General features: G+C 45.3%; 2 protein-coding genes across 6 annotated transcripts; both read right to left on the reverse strand.

Moving 5' to 3' along the window:
- Positions 1–2,681: 2,681 nt before the first annotated feature.
- On the reverse strand, positions 2,682–8,035 carry LOC120688343 (two-component response regulator ORR21-like). 3 transcript variants are annotated; one of them, XM_039970627.1, is made up of 6 exons: positions 7,559–8,035; positions 6,034–6,186; positions 5,540–5,938; positions 5,276–5,352; positions 3,347–4,683; positions 2,682–2,943 (listed from the first exon to the last, which is right to left on the reverse strand). In XM_039970627.1, the coding sequence occupies exons 1-5, from the start codon at positions 7,671–7,673 to the stop codon at positions 3,370–3,372; spliced, it is 2,058 nt and encodes a 685-aa protein (XP_039826561.1). In that variant the 5' UTR covers positions 7,674–8,035; the 3' UTR covers positions 2,682–2,943; positions 3,347–3,369. The 3 variants fall into 3 exon arrangements, with proteins under 3 accessions (XP_039826561.1, XP_039826562.1, XP_039826563.1); XM_039970628.1 differs by having other exon boundaries at positions 3,355–4,683; positions 7,559–7,679; XM_039970629.1 differs by lacking the exons at positions 2,682–2,943; positions 7,559–8,035 and adding an exon at positions 7,427–7,466 and having other exon boundaries at positions 3,370–4,683.
- A 4,667-nt stretch (positions 8,036–12,702) lies between these two features.
- Positions 12,703–17,171, reverse strand: LOC120690985 (probable UDP-3-O-acyl-N-acetylglucosamine deacetylase 1, mitochondrial). 3 transcript variants are annotated; one of them, XR_005682058.1, is made up of 8 exons: positions 16,386–17,171; positions 15,998–16,309; positions 15,767–15,821; positions 15,615–15,686; positions 15,040–15,138; positions 14,874–14,938; positions 14,062–14,206; positions 12,703–13,069 (listed from the first exon to the last, which is right to left on the reverse strand). XR_005682058.1 is itself a non-coding variant. In XM_039973924.1 (8 exons), exons 2-8 carry the CDS (start codon positions 16,446–16,448, stop codon positions 12,983–12,985), a joined length of 978 nt encoding a protein of 325 aa, XP_039829858.1. In that variant the 5' UTR covers positions 16,449–16,742; positions 16,915–17,168; the 3' UTR covers positions 12,703–12,982. The 3 variants fall into 3 exon arrangements, 2 of the variants coding, with proteins under 2 accessions (XP_039829858.1, XP_039829859.1); XM_039973924.1 differs by having other exon boundaries at positions 15,615–15,821; positions 16,386–16,742; positions 16,915–17,168; XM_039973925.1 differs by lacking the exon at positions 15,767–15,821 and having other exon boundaries at positions 16,386–17,169.
- Positions 17,172–17,254: the final 83 nt, after the last annotated feature.

Below are 17,254 nucleotides of genomic sequence, written 5' to 3' on the forward strand. Positions count from 1 at the left end.
CGCACAGGAGAAGGGGCAACGTCATGCCCTGGCCGCGTGTGCCACATCATGCACGCCCAAACCCTGCGCCCCTGCCTAGCTGCGGCTAGCCTGGCCGCTGCCCGCATCTCATGGCCCGCCCGGTGGGCTTGACACCGTCTGTGCGGAGCCCCTACCACCATTCCTCCTCACGACCGACAAGCCCTGCCTCCATTTGGCCTCGTCGCGTCCTCACCGTCGTGATCACTGATTCGAGGAGCTAGGGTCTTGCAGATGGGAATTGGGAATCGAGGGACCGAGAGGGTGCATTGGCGCTTGGCCTGTCGGTCAAACTAGCTCACTGGCTACCTGACCGCTAATGGACCCGTGGGCCATCAGATGGGGAGGGGTGGGATGTGGGCTGCTATGATTTTTCAGCACGAAGTAGAAAACTAGAAGTTTGAAAACTTATTATTTTGTGTAATATTCGTATTTTTGCGCCATATACATATGATATACTACATATTTAAAAGGTTTTACCATAAACAATGGGTATTCAGTTGAATACCCTTGCTATAAGGTAGGCTCGCCCCTGTATATACTTCTAAATTGCATTTCAGTTGTAGTTTTGTTTCATCCTAACGTAACTGGGTGAGATTTGTACTGACTATCTGTTCAGGCATGAAACACGTACGGGACAAAAGAAAATTGGGGCATTTATATTCTTACCCTTACTTCGAAGTGTAATATGATTTTGCCCCTATTTTCTTAATTTTATAATTTTGCCTTCTACTATTCACAAATCAATGCGATTATGGTCAAAACAAGAGCAAATACATAAAGATCAAAGGCAAAATCTCAATTACTCATGAAAAATAAAGGATAAAATCCTAATCCTAATCCTAACATCAACATCAACATCAACATCAACAAAGCCTTTTAATCCCAAGCAAGTTGGGGTAGGCTAGAGTTGAAATCCAACGAAGACCATTATTCATGGTTCTGGCACGAGAATCGCGGCTTTCCAAGCACTCCTATCCAAGGACAAATCTCTAGATATACTCCAGTCTTTCAAGTCTCTTCTAATTGTTTCTTCCCATGTCAACTTCGGCCGGCCCCTGCCTCTGTGACACCCTAGGTGTCTGCACAATAAAAACTGCATTTGTTTGCTATGCTTCATGTGTGAATTGTTTGAACAAGGGCTTAATTTAAATTTATAAGGACCTTTGTGTAATTTTGAATTAATGTAGGGGGTTCTGTGAGGCTCTGGTTTTCCTTTTGCTGAAAAGCAATAAAGAGTATGAAAAGTTGAGCAACTTTCATGTTGAGCACTTTTCCATTTGAGCTTTAGTTTAAAAGTTATCCTTGTTTTTTATTTAGGTCCCTGGAAATTTCAGAAATTGCAAAACAATCTGTTTTCTCCTTCCCCAGCTTCCCTCTCTGCTCTCTCACCGCCGGCGTGTCGCCGCGCCACCCGCCGCTCTGGGCCGCCTTCCTGGCCACCTCTTGCTCGCGCTGGCGCCCACGCGTCGCGCTGCTCCTCCTCCACCACCCTTTGCTCGCGCTGGTGCCCCCCTGCCGTGCCACGCGCCCCCGCCGAGCCCAACAGCCGCCACCTCGCCATCGCGGTGGCGAGCTCGCTGCAGAGCCCCAGGTCTCCAACTCTCGCGCGCAGCGACACCAGGAAGACCCCTTCACGCTATCTCGCACGCTCTCTCTCCAGTTCCCCGACCCCAATCCTCAGAACAGCGCCGCCGTCCGCTCAAGCCCCGGACAGCGTCAACGGGTATACGTAGCCCACTTTAGCTAGACTGTGTAAGGTTCTGTGAGGCTCTGGTTTTTCTTTTGTTGAAAAGCAATAAAGTGTATGTCCTTACTTTCAAGTTTTAGCTTTTAATATTCTAGTTGATTAACCATTCTATGTAAGTAACTACTATTCAATCTGATAGGTATATCCACTCCCCGGTCCAATCGGCTACTAGGCTTACCGCGTACCATATTTACGGCATGTGGTTAGTATATTCAAAAAATTAACCAGCACTACCACACACCGCGACCTTAGCAAGTTCATCAACACAGACGCAAACGCACTTCAAACGGAATAATTCTTGGTCTGTCGGGTAACGTCCCGATACAACCACCGGTTCTCGGATCGAACGAGCATACCCCGCACGAAGGCGAGTCCAGAGATATTACAACCACAATTTTACAACACATAATTCAGGTGGTTCTGCCACAGCCTCTCATATTACCGTCGTGCTTTAGGATACCACTATGCACTAGTGCCTTTGGCGATCTCCGTTGGACATGTCCAGACCATCTCAGCCGGTGTTGTATAAGCTTTTCTAATCTTAATCCTAAAGTTAAAAAAATAAGAGAAAAAACCACAATTGCACTTCAAAGCAGGGGCAAGAACACCAAAAAGCAAAAAAATTCTATCAAATGCAGATAACATGACTTTAGCTTAATTTTGCTGCTCTGAGTTACGATGGTCAGAAACAATCGGTAGTTAGAAGAGCTAGGTGACTGATTCCACATGATTGACTAGTACCTTTATGTCTTTAACCAGTGGACAGGTTAAAGTCAGCGAAGTCGTACAAGGATTTCATATACTTGTATAGCATGCAAGATGTATATTTGAATACAGAACCGCACATGTATAAACTTCAAGGGTTTGGTATTTCAAATGTTTTCTACTTAAGTAGAGATAATACGAGTACGACTGGGCATTAAATTTTCTGCGCTGAATTACGATGGTCAGAAACAATCGGTATTTACATGAAAAGCTAGGTGGAGCAGCTAGTAACAGGGGACTGAATAATTTGAAGTTCTTTAAACTGAACAAATTTCTATAAAGCAAGATTCCACATGCTGTCACATAAATTATTCCCATTATAAACCAATTACAGAGGAAAAGGATGAAATGAAGATTCGAGCAACCATTCATCAAACCACTAATTTCTTTCCAGTGCCCACTGATCAAACCTGCAGCAAGACAAAAATCTGTTTCAGTTTATGTGGAACTCAAAAGGCCAAGCATATTTGCCATTCTGGCATCATGTTAGAAACTCAGGATAAACACACACCCATATGTGGCTCGCAATATAAAAAAGTAAAGGAATAACTACTGAAAAAATCATCAAGAATGACAAACAGGATCTTTGTAAATGCAACAGTTAGAACAATGATAGCATTAGGCAAAAACAGTAAACGTAAAAGCACAAGCAACTTAAGACTTTGATAGAGTTAACCAAGTTCGTTTCAGTAAAAAGGAAACATGAATAATGACAAAGTTGATAGCACTAGAAATTACCACCGCTAGGATGAATTAATAAGAATATTTACAGAAGGAATATATCAGCTACAAGGATTTGGAAAGTGTGCTCACCTACTTACAAATTCAAGAAAGTTTCACATCTGTCCACTAAATCCGAACATGTCCGGGTTCACTATGTCTGCACTGTTTCCAATGTTGTGGCTCAAGTTGTTAGTTGGAGACTCAACCTCATCCACTGCAAAGCGGGTTGGAATGCAAGTACCTTTCCCAACAAACTCATGATTCCTCCCTCGTCCTTGATCAGGCAACTTCCCAAGGGTCACATTGGAACTCTGGTAGTTAGATGAAGTGGAGCCAGGGTAGCCTTGCCCAAGATTATTTCCACAACTATCAATATCTTGTGAAGGAGACCAGCTGCCTGTAACATCATTTGGGTTTGGCAATAAACCGTACTGTGGATTTTTGGACTGAGACAGCAAGCCAGAGTCCACGCTGGTGCTGCCACCGATATAGCCATAACTTCGACTCAGTGAGTCAGTGCTCTCAGTCTTCAGAACACCTGGTGGTCTTGAGCTAACTCCCATAGCATTCTGATTAACCACATAAGGATTATTCCCACTTTGAAAATTACTAATGCCTGGTGAAGGCACTGCATTTGAGCTGCGGTTCAGGAGACCAGGAAGGTTTGTTCCATGGGTACTAATCAAAGGCTGACTTGTTGAAGCTTGATTAACCATATCAATTCCACCCAACAGACTGTTTGATGGTGAAGACGATGCAAGGACAGGTTCATGTTTCATGGATGGAGAAATGGATGCCAGAAAACTTTGTGATTGTGAAGGTATCACCAAGGGATTTTGATTAGGCGAGATACCCTCACTAGCCGGGAATGCATTTAATGATTGAGAGGGCATAACTATGCCAGAAGGTTTGACATCAATATTGTGAAGGGTTCCTGACAGCAAGGAGTCTGGCTGTTGTTGCAATTCATGCAATAGCAAATTGCTATTTTGAGAATTGTTCACATTTCCCAACACGCTTGGTGAATCAGTCATACCAAGTTTGTTATTCGGCCAAGCTCCAAAAGATGGCAATCCTCCAACACCTGGGCTGCTTTGAGGGAATGCCCCATACGTGTTATTCGGACACTTGTATATGGGTTGACCAAATGCTATTTCTCTCTCTCCATGGGGCTTGTTTCCTTTGATTGCAGCAAGTTGTAAAGATGACTGGTCCCTTCCAGGCAACGCCAAACTGCTTGTTGGTCGACCTAGGAGTTCATCCTGCAAAGCAGCCAGAGCCTGAGGAGGGATCTGACCGGAAGCAGCCAAAGCTTGGAATTCCAATCCCCCTAGTGGGGCAACTTTAGTACTAGAAGCAGGCGCAACAAATGGATGAGGTATTCCTGCATGATGCTGAGCTATTCTCTTCAGATAGAGTCTGAATTTCTGCACATAGAGAAAATTCTATCACTATTTAACGTAATTTATACCATGTCTTCAGCTACGAAAAGGAAAGAGGCTAACAGGATTAGTTGGACTTGAAGCTCAACAGATAAGACAATAGAAATTGATAAAGCTAATGGAAAGTCATCCATAGTGCTATTTAAAAGGAGGATAGGTGACCCTCATTTAAGAAAATTTTCAGAGCAATGCCAGCAGTTAAACATTTATGAAAATGCTGCCAAAAGCTGTTTATGTTTCGATGAAGTGTTGCATGGAGAGTTTTGCCCTCATTTAAGAACAGTTACCAACATATTTTCACAATGTTCTTGGTCAAAAAATTTACAGTTTGACTCTTTTATGCAATTACATTGCATTCTACAACAAAAGAATGGAGAAGCCCTGAAACAATAAAAAAAAGCTTAAGTTACTCAAATCTGAGTTCAGTATGGCAGAAAGCCCTCTATTTATATCACTAACAAAGCCAGATTGAAGTTAGGTAGAGCACTGAGGCGCAAAATGTGCAGAACCTCAAGTGGCAAAATCATGTGAAGGTATACTCAAAAAGGTAATGCAATCAGAAGGCCAGAATGAAAACCTGCAAATGGCTGGCAACATTTTCCCTAGTTAAGCCAGGGACATTCATCAACTCCAAAATTTTCTTCGGAACAGCTTCTGCAGAAAATATAAAATAAATGTAAGCAGGATGCTTGAGAGATGACTTAGTTTCAAGGGTCAGGTTTTTAACAGTAATCAACAGCACTCAAAATCAATCAAGAACACACATAACTGGCAATATGAATTACAGCAATTTACCATCTATAAAATAAAAGAACTATAAAAGCAAGCAGCAAAAGCTTACTGTCTATTCCAAGGTGATTGACTGCATTTACAAATTGTTGATGAAGCTCAACTGACCAAACAACTCTTGGTTTCTTTGATGTAGAAGAAGGATCACCATTTTCAAGATCAGCTTCATCCTCTTCTTTCTCTCTTTTCTTTTTCTGAGATTTCCAACTACCATCGCCGCCATCATTCGCAGAGGAAGCATATTCATTATCATTATTGGTTGGTCTGTTACGATCAGTGTCATCTAGGCTACCTGAATGCTCATGATCCTTGTTTTCATTGAATTTTTTCCTAACAACATGCTGCCAGATGTTTTTCAATTCCTCCATTCTGACGGGTTTTATCAAATAGTCACATGCTCCATGCTTTATTCCCTTCATCACAATATCTGTTCTTGAATCAGCAGACATCACTGCAAGTTTTATCAAGTATTAGTGATGTGTTTCAGGAACACAGATTAGCATACGCAACATAAAGTAAACAATATAAAAGGAAAAATATACTTACTAATAACTGGAAGGTCCATTTCAAGGCCAACATGTTCAAGTAACCTGAATCCGTCCATATCTGGCATGTGGACATCACTTATTATAACATCAAAACCACGCCTATTCTCTCGCAACATAGTTAGTGCTCTTGTAGCCTGAGGACATGTTGTTACTGCAAAACGAAAGAAGAAAAGTCAACAAGTCTTAAACATTAAAGAATTTATATACGAGGAAATTCAACAACTCAAATAAAGGAAAATGAGAATGAGACATCCTTATTACACAAGAACAAGCTAACCAAGCAAGATTCTTTGCCTACAAAATAGAAAAAGCTACTGAAAATGTGGACCTAAAAGAAAACAAACAAAATCCATAGCATGCAGCATTGTGTCATGGAGCAACAAGAAGGGACCGAATTACATTCAAAACCACAATAGCAACAACAACCGTTGGATAATTCACCCACAGTGTATTTGTATTGCATCGTAATGAAATAGAAACATATCATGGCCTATTGCTTATTGCGGCTAATTCACGCATATCCAGCTGACAGGTCTTGGTTTGTTCATGGGAAGTCAGTCAACTGAAACAACAATGGGTAAGGAAAGCATGCCCAGGGCCTTGGATTCAATTGATATTCAGAGCCTTATATCAAGCACACGGAAGTAAACTCGTAGTTTGCACTTTCTTATATATCCTATCAAACTAGTATAACCATTGAAACTAAGCATCCAACAGCTATAGTTTCATAGCTCTAAGTTACACAAGGATATGCCCACAAGATCTCAAATATAACATGGAGAAATACAATAGCATCAGTGCCCAATACAAATACAACCTGATTCTTCCCCCACTCTATTTCACCGTGCACACGTGGGTAATGTGTCCACAAAAGAATCACAAGAAACAAATATTTCAAGGAATTATGGATTTCTCGTATATGGATACACCCAGAGTAAACGCAAGATGGCATACAAGGAGTATTTGGATTTAAATATATGCCCAACATAAGATTATCAGGACGTAAGAGGGTATGATGGCCGCATCAACGATCCACCACAGATATAGTACTGGTGGAATCCAAATTTAGATGGATCGAAACCTCGAAATCTAATGTTAATACTTCAATTCAAATGCACGGGCACTCTGAGTTAGCAGGCAGCAATGGTAGACATGCGCGTACAGAGACTTCTCGTCCACTCAGATCTCTATTCACCCTCCTTATGCAGATACATACCATCAAACCACGTCCAGATACAAACGGGTCAAATTTTACTTGAGAACCCGTTAGGAATCTCCCCGTCCTTTTAGATTGATAGCAGAACAACTCAAAATTCCCCAGAATTTACGTAAGGGGTGTATCAATCGCACAAAGCAGCGCCGTCTCGAACTCCGAACAGGTAAAATCGTACCAAAGCACGAAACAGAAGCCAACATATTATCCTTAATCGATTCAACCAATCACCTCGCGCCTGCTACAGAACAAAGCACGCCATATGAAACCGAGCCGAGGCAGAAGGAGAGGGGCCGGGGAGTTAGCTCACCGTCGTATCGGCACTCGAGGAGCATCCTCTTGAGCACGACGAGGCACGTCGGGTCGTCGTCCACCACCAGCACCTTCATCCCCACGGGGAAGTCCCCTCCCCGCGCCTCCGCCATCTCCTGCGCGGCGGAAAACCAGCACCCCGCCTCGCCTACCTCCCGCCCAAATCACGCCTCCATCGCCGCCGCAGATCCGGCGCCTCGCCGCTCGCCGCTGCGCCGCCCGCCTCAGGAGCCGCCGCGGATTCAGGGACAGGGCCGCAGGCAGGGGGGGAGAAAGGGAGCGGCGATACAGGAGGGGAGGAAGAGGTGGGGGGAGGGAAGAGGGAGGAGGAGGAGACTAAATCGCTAAGCGTGATTAGTAAAGCAAGTAAATCACGCGATTGGCCGGGGGCAGGCAGCGATTAGGAGTTACTGCTGCTAATGACGCCGCGGCGGGCGCTGCTGCTGCCTGCTGGGCGGGCTGCGGCTGCGCGTCCTATCTCTCTCTCCTCCCTGTATCTGCTTTCCACTTGCGGCGGCCGGGCGGCTAGGGCTGGGCATTCGGTTAGTGCGGTTAAATCGGTTCGGTTAATTCGGTTTTGAAATATTTCGGTTATGACAAACTCTTAACCGAAATTGTAGCTAGAAATCTTTTAACCGCGTAAATTCGGTTGCGGTTAAATCGGTTCGGTTTTGCGGTTAACCGTAATGTATACAATACATAAATAACAAGCAAATTAGAATGAAATTATGACATCAACTACAAGCTATTGGCCACTAAAATAAGCTTAGAAAGCTAGAAAAACAATTAATGTAGCCTCACTTAGATATCTTAATTATGAAAACCAAGAATTCTTGATATCTCACATGATTATACATATATTTAAGACATATGATAAATACATATTACACTCAACTTGCTAAATCGGTTAATTCGGTTAAATCGGTTAGTGGCACATCAAAACCGAAATAATATGCGGTTAAAGAATATCTCAAAAATTTTAACCGCAAAATTAACCGTTAACCGAATTAACCGACTTTTGCGATTAAAACGGTTCGGTTCGGTTAATCGGTTTCGGTTATATTTTGCCCACCCCTACGGGCGGCGGCGCCCTTCTCTCTCTCGAGATGGCTGCGTGCGCGCTTAGCTGGCCGCTACCGGGTGCTTCCTTTTAAAAACGGCTCGCGTTGATTTTGTCTTGATTTCCTTCCAATTTTTTGGAGGCCCCCTCGTACATGGGACTTGAGCTTTCCATCTTTCGGGACTACTGCTGGATCGGGACTCTGCTGGAGCGCCTGGGTTGAAGTTGGTGAGGAGGAATAGTGTTGCTGTACTGCATGGTTGGACTGTAGCTTGAGCTTTCCTTTTTATGCCTGCATGTTTATGGAAAGTCCTTTCTTGCCCATTTTTAGGATGTGATTTTGTGCATCTACTTTTTGGAATTTGAAATTTCCGGCCTAAAAGCTTGCTACAATTGGAAGGGTGTAATCACTTGCAAAACGGTGACTAAGCATGACTGTGGTGGTTTAAAAATTTTAAATATACGATACCGGAGGTGTATGGAAAAATTGGTTGTATGTAAAGCATTGTGCAAGTGATTTGTTGTGAGAGACACGATAGCTATATGTTCAGCTGGTTGTGGCTGATTTGTTGTGAGAAAAAGTATTGTTGGCTGGTTGGTGGCTGGTGCTGATTTGTGTGAGAGAAAAACGTTGCTGACTGGTTGGCTGACAAGTCGGACTTGTTAAAATTTTGTAGGCTTTTAAAATCATAGGTGAGCTCTATTTCGTATGCTTGTTAAAATTTTCAACATTTGTTTACAAGTGGAACCATTGATGGCTTGGCGCAGACAACACTTGATTGCATTGACCCTTTTGTCCATCGATGCTAGGTTTTTCTCTTTCCATTGTTTCTTGCATTTAGGACATCTATTCTAGTCAAAATTTAACTACATCTCTTCCACTCCATATTTTCTTAAGATAATCCAGTCCTATTGACGTAACGAAAGCGGCTTAACTACCTACACTAAAAATTCCATTCCTCTCCAATTAGACGAACAAATGAAGGTGCTAACTCGAGGACCCCTGCCTTTTGGATGGTGATGGATACCTATTTTTCCCTTTCATGTAGTCAAGTACTAGTACGCATCATGACCTGCCACTCTATCGTCAGCTTTTATCCTTCAAGATTACCAGCGGAGGGTGAACCTAGAATTCAAGAGCAAATAGTTATATCTGACAACTAGCTCAAGTGGGCAAACTTATTATTAAATCTGATTATTTGAGAGCAAGTTCGAAATAAAAAATATGCAACCTTACACGACCATTTGCCCTAAAGCATAGTATATCTAATATCTAGGAAATGAGAATTATTAATACCAGTATAGTATATTTTTCTGTTGCAAGTGCTGTCCACTTGCCACGTGTTCTAGCTTGTAAACATGTGCATGGTACTCTCGGTTCTAGTTCTACAAATATACAGAGAACAAAAAAAATCTCCAACTGGACAAAACATGTTTGATCTTGGAGGAGAAAATAACAGGTAGCAATATGGTTCGAAGTGAATAGCTATGTCCAGAAGTTTCAGGACTATTTCCTTTTAGCTGACAAAGAATTAGGCACTCCCATCTGCTCTACTACTACATGTTGCTGTCAGAAGCTGCCTCAACATTTCGCCCCGATTACGAGCTGAAGAATACTCGCACGCACTCGTCAACTCATTGCTAGGAGAAACCACGAAGATCACCATCAACTTCACTCATCCTCGTTGTTGGAGGTTGGAGCCGAGCAAACACGGCAATCGGCTCAAGAGAGAATAAAACGAGCTCCCGAGTCCCAACACCTGGGCGCGAGCCGCGGCCACAAGGTGTGTCACACGACGCCCCACCAGGGAGAGGGAGGCGCGGACCCGCGCTCACTGACCGCGCGTGTACGCGGCCATGATTGGTCAAGGTTTACTCGCGGTTGGGGATCCGGATCCTCTGAGGTGACGGGCGTGATGCGCTGCATGTGACGGGACTGGGGGCGGACGAGAGGGCCAGATGTGTGTAGTACTAGACTGGCACGAGAGCCAGCAGGCCAGGGACACGGCATGATGATCGAATCATGTGTTCTCCTGGCACTTGGCGCGCTACTTGGCTGCTTGATTACTCAGGCGTGGCCTACTTGTTAGCAGAAATATTGTGCAAGCTTAGAAAAATACTGCAAATTGATGTACCATGCTGGATTACTCAGGCATGCATGGTCTACTTGTCTCCAAAAGTAATGTGCAAGCTTAAACAAATACAATTCGAGATATATACCATTGGTGTTGGGGGGGTTCATAACATACGCCAATGCCACCTGAATCAGTACTAGTATCTCTAAAAGAAATTTTGGCACGTACACTGATGCGTGTCATCCTAGTCCCAATCAAAACTGAGCAAGGCATTCAGCAGCCGAAGCAATATTTCGGTAGGGTGCTGCTCAGCTCACAGTTTTCACTTTCCAGGCATAGCAAATCGGCTGCTGCCAACTGGAAAGAGCGGCCACCACGGCGGAGCATCGGAACCGTCGTCGGATTTTGACTGCCACCACCACATGCGTCACCGGCCCACCCTAAACCCTAGCTAGGGATTTAGCAGTAGAAACCGGCCGAAAAGAAGGAATCGCTTCCCTGGAACCAAATCTCCTCCATCTGTCGGAACAAGCTCTTGAGATTTCACGACTCCATTTTTCGAGTCGTCTGGAAAAGCGGAAAGCAATTAGCAACACATCACACTTATCCTCCATTGGTGTTATCGTGGTAACGTGCTGGGCAGCCGTTCGAGATGCGAGCCAGGGAATGGGCTACGAACAATACAGCATCTCGTACACAAAGCAGCGTAGAGACAAGTACAAAGGTGTTGGTGTCAGCAAGATAGATACCTAGGAGATGTGTGTGCCTGCCTGATCGCGATTCCTCTTGTCCAACCAAGCACGGTCTGATTCGAAACACATGCGCTTCGCATGAATTCTCTTGTGCCGAGGACCAGGTGACTGCCTGAGTGCCTGACCGGTAGCGGTAGCCGTGAAAAGAATACGAGGATAAGATTTGGATCCTAGTATGGCAGCCTCCACGGGGTGGGAAGCCGAGCCGAGCCGAGCCCGTGGCGATGCGATGCGCGCGTACGGTGCGAGATGCTGGCCTGGGGAATCTCGGGGCTCCGCTCGCTTTCCCGATTTCTTTTCTGCGCGCTCCGAGAAAGGATGGATAGCCGGAGTAGTTAACTCCGGCAGTGGCTAAAACCCCCCACCTGACGCGCGAATCTTTTGTGCGTGCCCCTCACGGCCGCACAAGTGGTTCCGGCGGTGTCGCGCAGGTGTAGTGCGCCGCTGCTGCAACTGGTGCTCATGCACTTGTTTAGACGAGGGCTACTCCACGTCGTCCGTCGTTTCCAGTCGCTCGTTTCGTTGGACGTACGCCGGCGGTTTCTTTGTCGCCGTCCCGCTAAAAGCGAATTACTGCTACCGGTTAATCGAGCCAGAGCGACACGCCGTGCTGTCCGTCGCGCGCATCATGCGTCTGATGGCTCGTAAGATGGGAGTAACCGCTGGCCGTCAGCGCGAGCCCCGGCTTCCGACTGGCGGGTCGCCACAGGGCGTTGGGCCGGACTACTACGGGTCCACGACGGGCCACCATCTCTGACGGGCAACAACTTTAGCAGGAGCGTATCTCCTCAGGCTTTGCAGCAACACCAAGATACTGCTGCTACACGCCTGGAGACGAAGTGAGGCGGCCCGCGCGGAAAGAGACCGACCTTGGGCGCCTTGCACTTTCGGTCGCCTTTCCCCCCATCAGCCGCCACCGCAACGCAATGCATCGTCCGAAGCGGGCAAATTCCCCACGCGCGCGAGCACGTCGCTCTCAAGGTCCAGTCGCCCACCCCCGCGTCGCCATGCCACCTCAACTCTGTTCGTGGTTATCCATCCACAGGCTACGGCGACCCCGAGCCACAGCCACCGGTCGGGTTGGATGGCAGCTTTCTGCTCTGTAAACGGGATCAGAGGAGGGGTCTGCTTGCTGGCGCGTCCAGGTGTCCAGCCCCAGCTATGTTCAGCTGTTCAAAACCATACCCGGTCGCATCACTGCCTGCAAACTTGTACACAGCTTGCAGTAGTACTAAGCCTACAAGTCTTTCAACAATTTGTACACAGCTCGGCAAACTTATACTATGGTACAAAAAGGAATGCCTTATACAGTAGTACTAAGTTGCAGTCTTTCAACAATTTGTACACAGCTCGGCAAAAATGATTTTTCTACAACGCGAACACCAAACAGCTGGCTGACACACCCTACAAGTCTGAGGGAAATGCTCCAAATAGAATGCTGAAGTGTTGAAATGAGGGTCATCAGGTGCTTACCCTGAACTGTAGCTTTCTAACCACTACCAACAACTTACTACGATGAATAGGAGCCGTGCATTTCAGCATTGTCCAGCAAGCTCTTCTTGGTCCACAGTGATCTTTCCAGACAGATGGCACAGGAAATGAGTGTGCAGCGCATGACCAGCCTTCGTCACGGAAAAAGGGAAAGATAAGTTCGGGTGCCACAACAGAGCTCTAAGGTAGCGAAAACAAGGAAACAAAGTAGAAGGAAAAGGAGGGGGGGGGGCAAACAATTTACAATCAGTTTCCATTACACATAATCTTCTTCAACAAAAAGGGTGCGAGAGAATATGCTATGGTTTCAGATAAAGCCTATTATCTCAGAACCACATGTTCCTTGAAAGCAAGAGGTTGCGACTTGCGATGTGCTAACGAAAAAAAGGGGTAGGCTATAGTTTAAGGTCACATCAGAATAATGAGAGTCAAAGCAACTTGCAAGGCTTTAGTTGAACTGGCCTATCTCAGGAACAGTACTCTTTGGGATAACAGTAATTTTCCCTAACTTTGACTAGGCCACTGATCCATTAGCGATCTGACGTGTCTGGTATTTTCACTGTCATGAACTACATAATCTTTGTACCTACAACTACATGGTATCGAGAATTAACTTTGTATAAAGGGAGTAGTCAACCAAAGCTAGAAAAGGCAAGGCAAAGCTATGATACACAAAATTAAACACCCTAAAAAGGGGAGACTAACTTATAAAAGTTAATAAACTTCACTAATCACATCAAACGAAAACTTTGAGGGTTTAACTAACATAGGCCAACCTCCACCTTCACCGTATCATTAAGATATGGTGAAACTTCATGCTTTTTTTTAATTAAGATCATATTATGAAGAAGATAAGCAAATCAAAACCAAAGATCAACAAAATGGTAATTTCAGAAGTGATGACTGGTGAACTTATACAATACAAAATCCAATGGAAGAAAGCTGCAGAATATATTATGAGGCTCAGCATGCATTCATTCAAACTAGTGTACGGAGCAGCATGAGCCTGGAACTTGTGAGGTGGCTAGCCTATTAAAAGAAGAGGAGCCTATGTCTTAAAAGGCAGCTGCTAACTTGCTATAGAAGTATACAACAAACACATAGTTGAATTTAAAGAACATACCTTATAGGCAACTATATGAGCGATTGGGAAACCCTGGTTACCATTCTGTGCAAGAAGCGAGAAGTCACCTATAAGATCTAAAATCTTGTGACGGCAAGGTTCATCCTCAAACCGCACTGGTGGATTTAGCCAACCACCAGACATGCTGCCAATAGTCAAAAGAAAGTAGTATACAATTATTTGATATAATTAAAAACAGAAAATACTGAATTTGAAAGATGCAGCAATTTCATTCCTAGTCATAAGTCGTGACATCATCAATGTGCAAAGTTTGAAAGAAAGGGGGCAAAGAAAACAACAGTTGCAATAGTCCTAGTAGTTGCAATGTATGGCAAACCAATTTTGGATGGTCAACCACTAGCTGACTTGATATTAATTTTGGCTTTTGTAGAGCAGTACATATTCATATTTAACTAATTAGTACAAAAGGATGAAATTCACCGTGAAGCTACCGCAGGGAGTACGGATAAAAAAGCTTCTACAAAAATAAAATTGTTTGAAGCTTGGTCTGCATGTCCATACTAAACTAGTTCATACAAAAGGTAAATATCGAACAAAGCATCTCCCGGTTTTATAAATTCTCTAAGAGCAAAAAGATCATCTATTCTAGCCATTTTTAACATATGGTATTGAGAAATGAAGCAAAAAAAAAAGGTTAATGTTACAGTTGCATTACAGATGTCAAAATACACCCAAATCATGTCATTCTGTATTGGCATTTATGAACCTATATCAACAAGGAGCCCACCAATATGTAGTTCTGCACTAGGTTAAATAGACAAGTAACACTTTCCAGAATATTAATTCTTCACCTGCAAACCATAGCATTTTCTAGTGACCCTCCTTTGATGAGCCCAGCACCACGCATTTTTTCGATCTGCATAATTCAAAAATACAGCAAGCAGAAGGGAAATATAAGTTAATAGCACGTAATGGAAAGGAAGTGATGACAAACATATAGTAGATGTATGAGTAGACCTCTTCAAATATACAGAAAGTTCTTGCCGGAGCAATCTTGCTTGAGTATATATTAGCATCCAGGTATGTAGAAAACCATCGACACCCAATTGCTGGCACCTGCGATACAATGCACAGTTTGCTCAAGTTACGAACATGTTTCAAATATTTTCACCATTTTATAGTTCAAAAGTAGTTAAAAGATAGGAAATATGACAGGCATCTGCCAGAACCAATCACAAATATTTTACTAATGCAGACAAGTGAGGATATTCGCACCTCTTCCTTTTTCTAAAAAGAACATTTGATGATCCTTCAGATAAGTGGTAATAACATTAACTAGAACAAAGCTAAGACAGAAAAGCTCCCAACATGAAACAAAATAAGGCCCAAAAAGGTCAAATTTGGGTAACACTGATCCATCTTAAAGTTTATAGTGACCGAAGTCCTCAGCCCCCTTGTGTTATTCCATATACTGGTAACTGTTTCTGATAGTTATAATCTGTGCATCATTGATTCATAAGAAACGAACCAGTTGCATATCCAGAACAAACTAGTTTTTCCTGATTACCCAAGGAAGAGGTGAATATATATACCTTCGGGAAATCAATTCCATAGCTGATGCGGATTCGCGAACTAGGGAATGCAGCTATGAAGCAGTCATCTCTCTGCAAGTAAACAGGTTCATTAATTTGTGGGGCCAGTTTCTCCAAGTTTTGCCCACTTGTATCCTCGGCCGCACACAAACCTGCACTTCGTATTGCCTCTACCCACTCTTGTGCTGATCCATCAAGCAAAGGAATCTGTCATTGCTTAACCAGTTTCACATAAATCGAGAAGACATCAAGTTGCAACAATCTTAGTTTCATAGGAATCAAACATCGACAACTCACACCTATGCAAATGCACCTAAAGTACCAGTAACAAATTGGCAGTTGGGAGCTAAAACGAGGTGGCAACAGAGCAAGCGTGGACGCACCTCGTCGCCGCCGCTGACCTCAACGCGGCAATTGTCGACGCCTAGCGCCTCCATCGCGGAGAGAAGGTGCTCCACTGTGCGGACCCGCGGGCCCCCGCCTTCGCCCCGCCGAAGGGTCGTGCAGAGCTGCGACCGCGGCTCGGCGTTCCCCACCTCCGCCGCCACCCTCGCCTCCTCCTCGCCGTCCACGAGGAAATACCTACCCTCGCCGGCGTGGGCCGGGATTAACGTTGCAGTGACGCGCGCGCCCGAGTGGAGGCCCACGCCAGACCTGCTCACGGTCGCCGCCAGCGTTTGCTGCGGCCGCCTCGTCTGGCAGAAGGGGGTTAGTCTATACGGATTTCATATAAAGATTTTCAAACACTAGGGCATCGCTGACTTTACTCACCGGCTTCCAGGACAAGGCAGCGCGGGAGACGAACTTGAGGGCTCGGGCGGCGGCGGAGGACATGGCGACGGCGGGGCAGCGGGCAGCAACGGAGGCACTGCTCGGCTCGTTCTAGCTCGTTGGGTATTGTAACGAGCTGGCTCGGCTCGTTAACAAAACGAGCTAAAACCTCAGCTCGGCTCGTTCAGCTCTCGAGGAAGCTAGTGCTGAACGCGAACGCAGGCTCAAACCGTCAGAAAAAATGCATTTCGTTGTTCTGCAGTTCTGCTGCAGATAGCGTGTCCAAACAGTATCGACTGCAAATTCAAAAGACCCCGGAAGACTTCCCTTGCTTTAACTCAATCAATCATGCACCATCTGCCAAAGGTAAAACCATGATGAGACCTACAAATCTGGAATCAAACCAAGTCTCCGGCAAGGAAGCAAGGAAAGACAAAGGCAGAGATTGGATGAGGACGAGGCGGTCAGTTGATTTGCTGGTCCTGGAGGACGGCGTGAGAGCCGATGTGGGGAAGGACACGCCTTGTACCTCATGGGCCAGCGCCATCGATTGACAGAGCGAGCTCGAGCCGAACAGCAGCGGCGCGCTTCTCTCCCTGCCTCGATCCTTCTCCGGCTGCGGCAGCTGCTGCTGCGAGTTGTGACGGGCTGAATCGGATGGGCGCGCCGCGGGAGACGAGCTAGACGGACATGGGGGAGTTGGGGTCCTTGGGGATGGAGTGGAGCGGCGGCGGAGCGTGCGACTTGGCCGCTTGGAGGCTCTGGCGGCGCGAGACGAGAGGAAAAGCAGGCACAGAGGGTACACGGGCCGGCTTGTTGGGCTTTGACGGGCCCGGCTGCTTCGCTGCATCAAGTCCCATGGATGAGCT

This window comes from Panicum virgatum, chromosome 9N (assembly GCF_016808335.1).
Source record: "Panicum virgatum strain AP13 chromosome 9N, P.virgatum_v5, whole genome shotgun sequence".
In the NCBI taxonomy this organism is placed as follows: Eukaryota; Viridiplantae; Streptophyta; class Magnoliopsida; order Poales; family Poaceae; genus Panicum; species Panicum virgatum.

Coding starts and splice junctions, on each gene's coding strand:
- LOC120688343 (XM_039970627.1), bottom strand. CDS start 7,673: ATGGCGGAGGCGCGGGGAGGGGACTTCCCCGTGGGGATGAAGGTGCTG. Junction 5,939..6,033: donor AATGGACCTTCCAGTTATTA/GTAAGTATATTT, acceptor TAAAACTTGCAG/TGATGTCTGCTGATTCAAGA. Junction 4,684..5,275: donor ATGTTGCCAGCCATTTGCAG/GTTTTCATTCTG, acceptor CTCTATGTGCAG/AAATTCAGACTCTATCTGAA.
- LOC120690985 (XM_039973924.1), bottom strand. CDS start 16,448: ATGTCCTCCGCCGCCGCCCGAGCCCTCAAGTTCGTCTCCCGCGCTGCC. Junction 14,207..14,873: donor GAAAATGCTATGGTTTGCAG/GTGAAGAATTAA, acceptor GACTATTGGCAG/CATGTCTGGTGGTTGGCTAA. Junction 13,070..14,061: donor CTCATATAGTTGCCTATAAG/GTATGTTCTTTA, acceptor TCCGTGACGAAG/GCTGGTCATGCGCTGCACAC.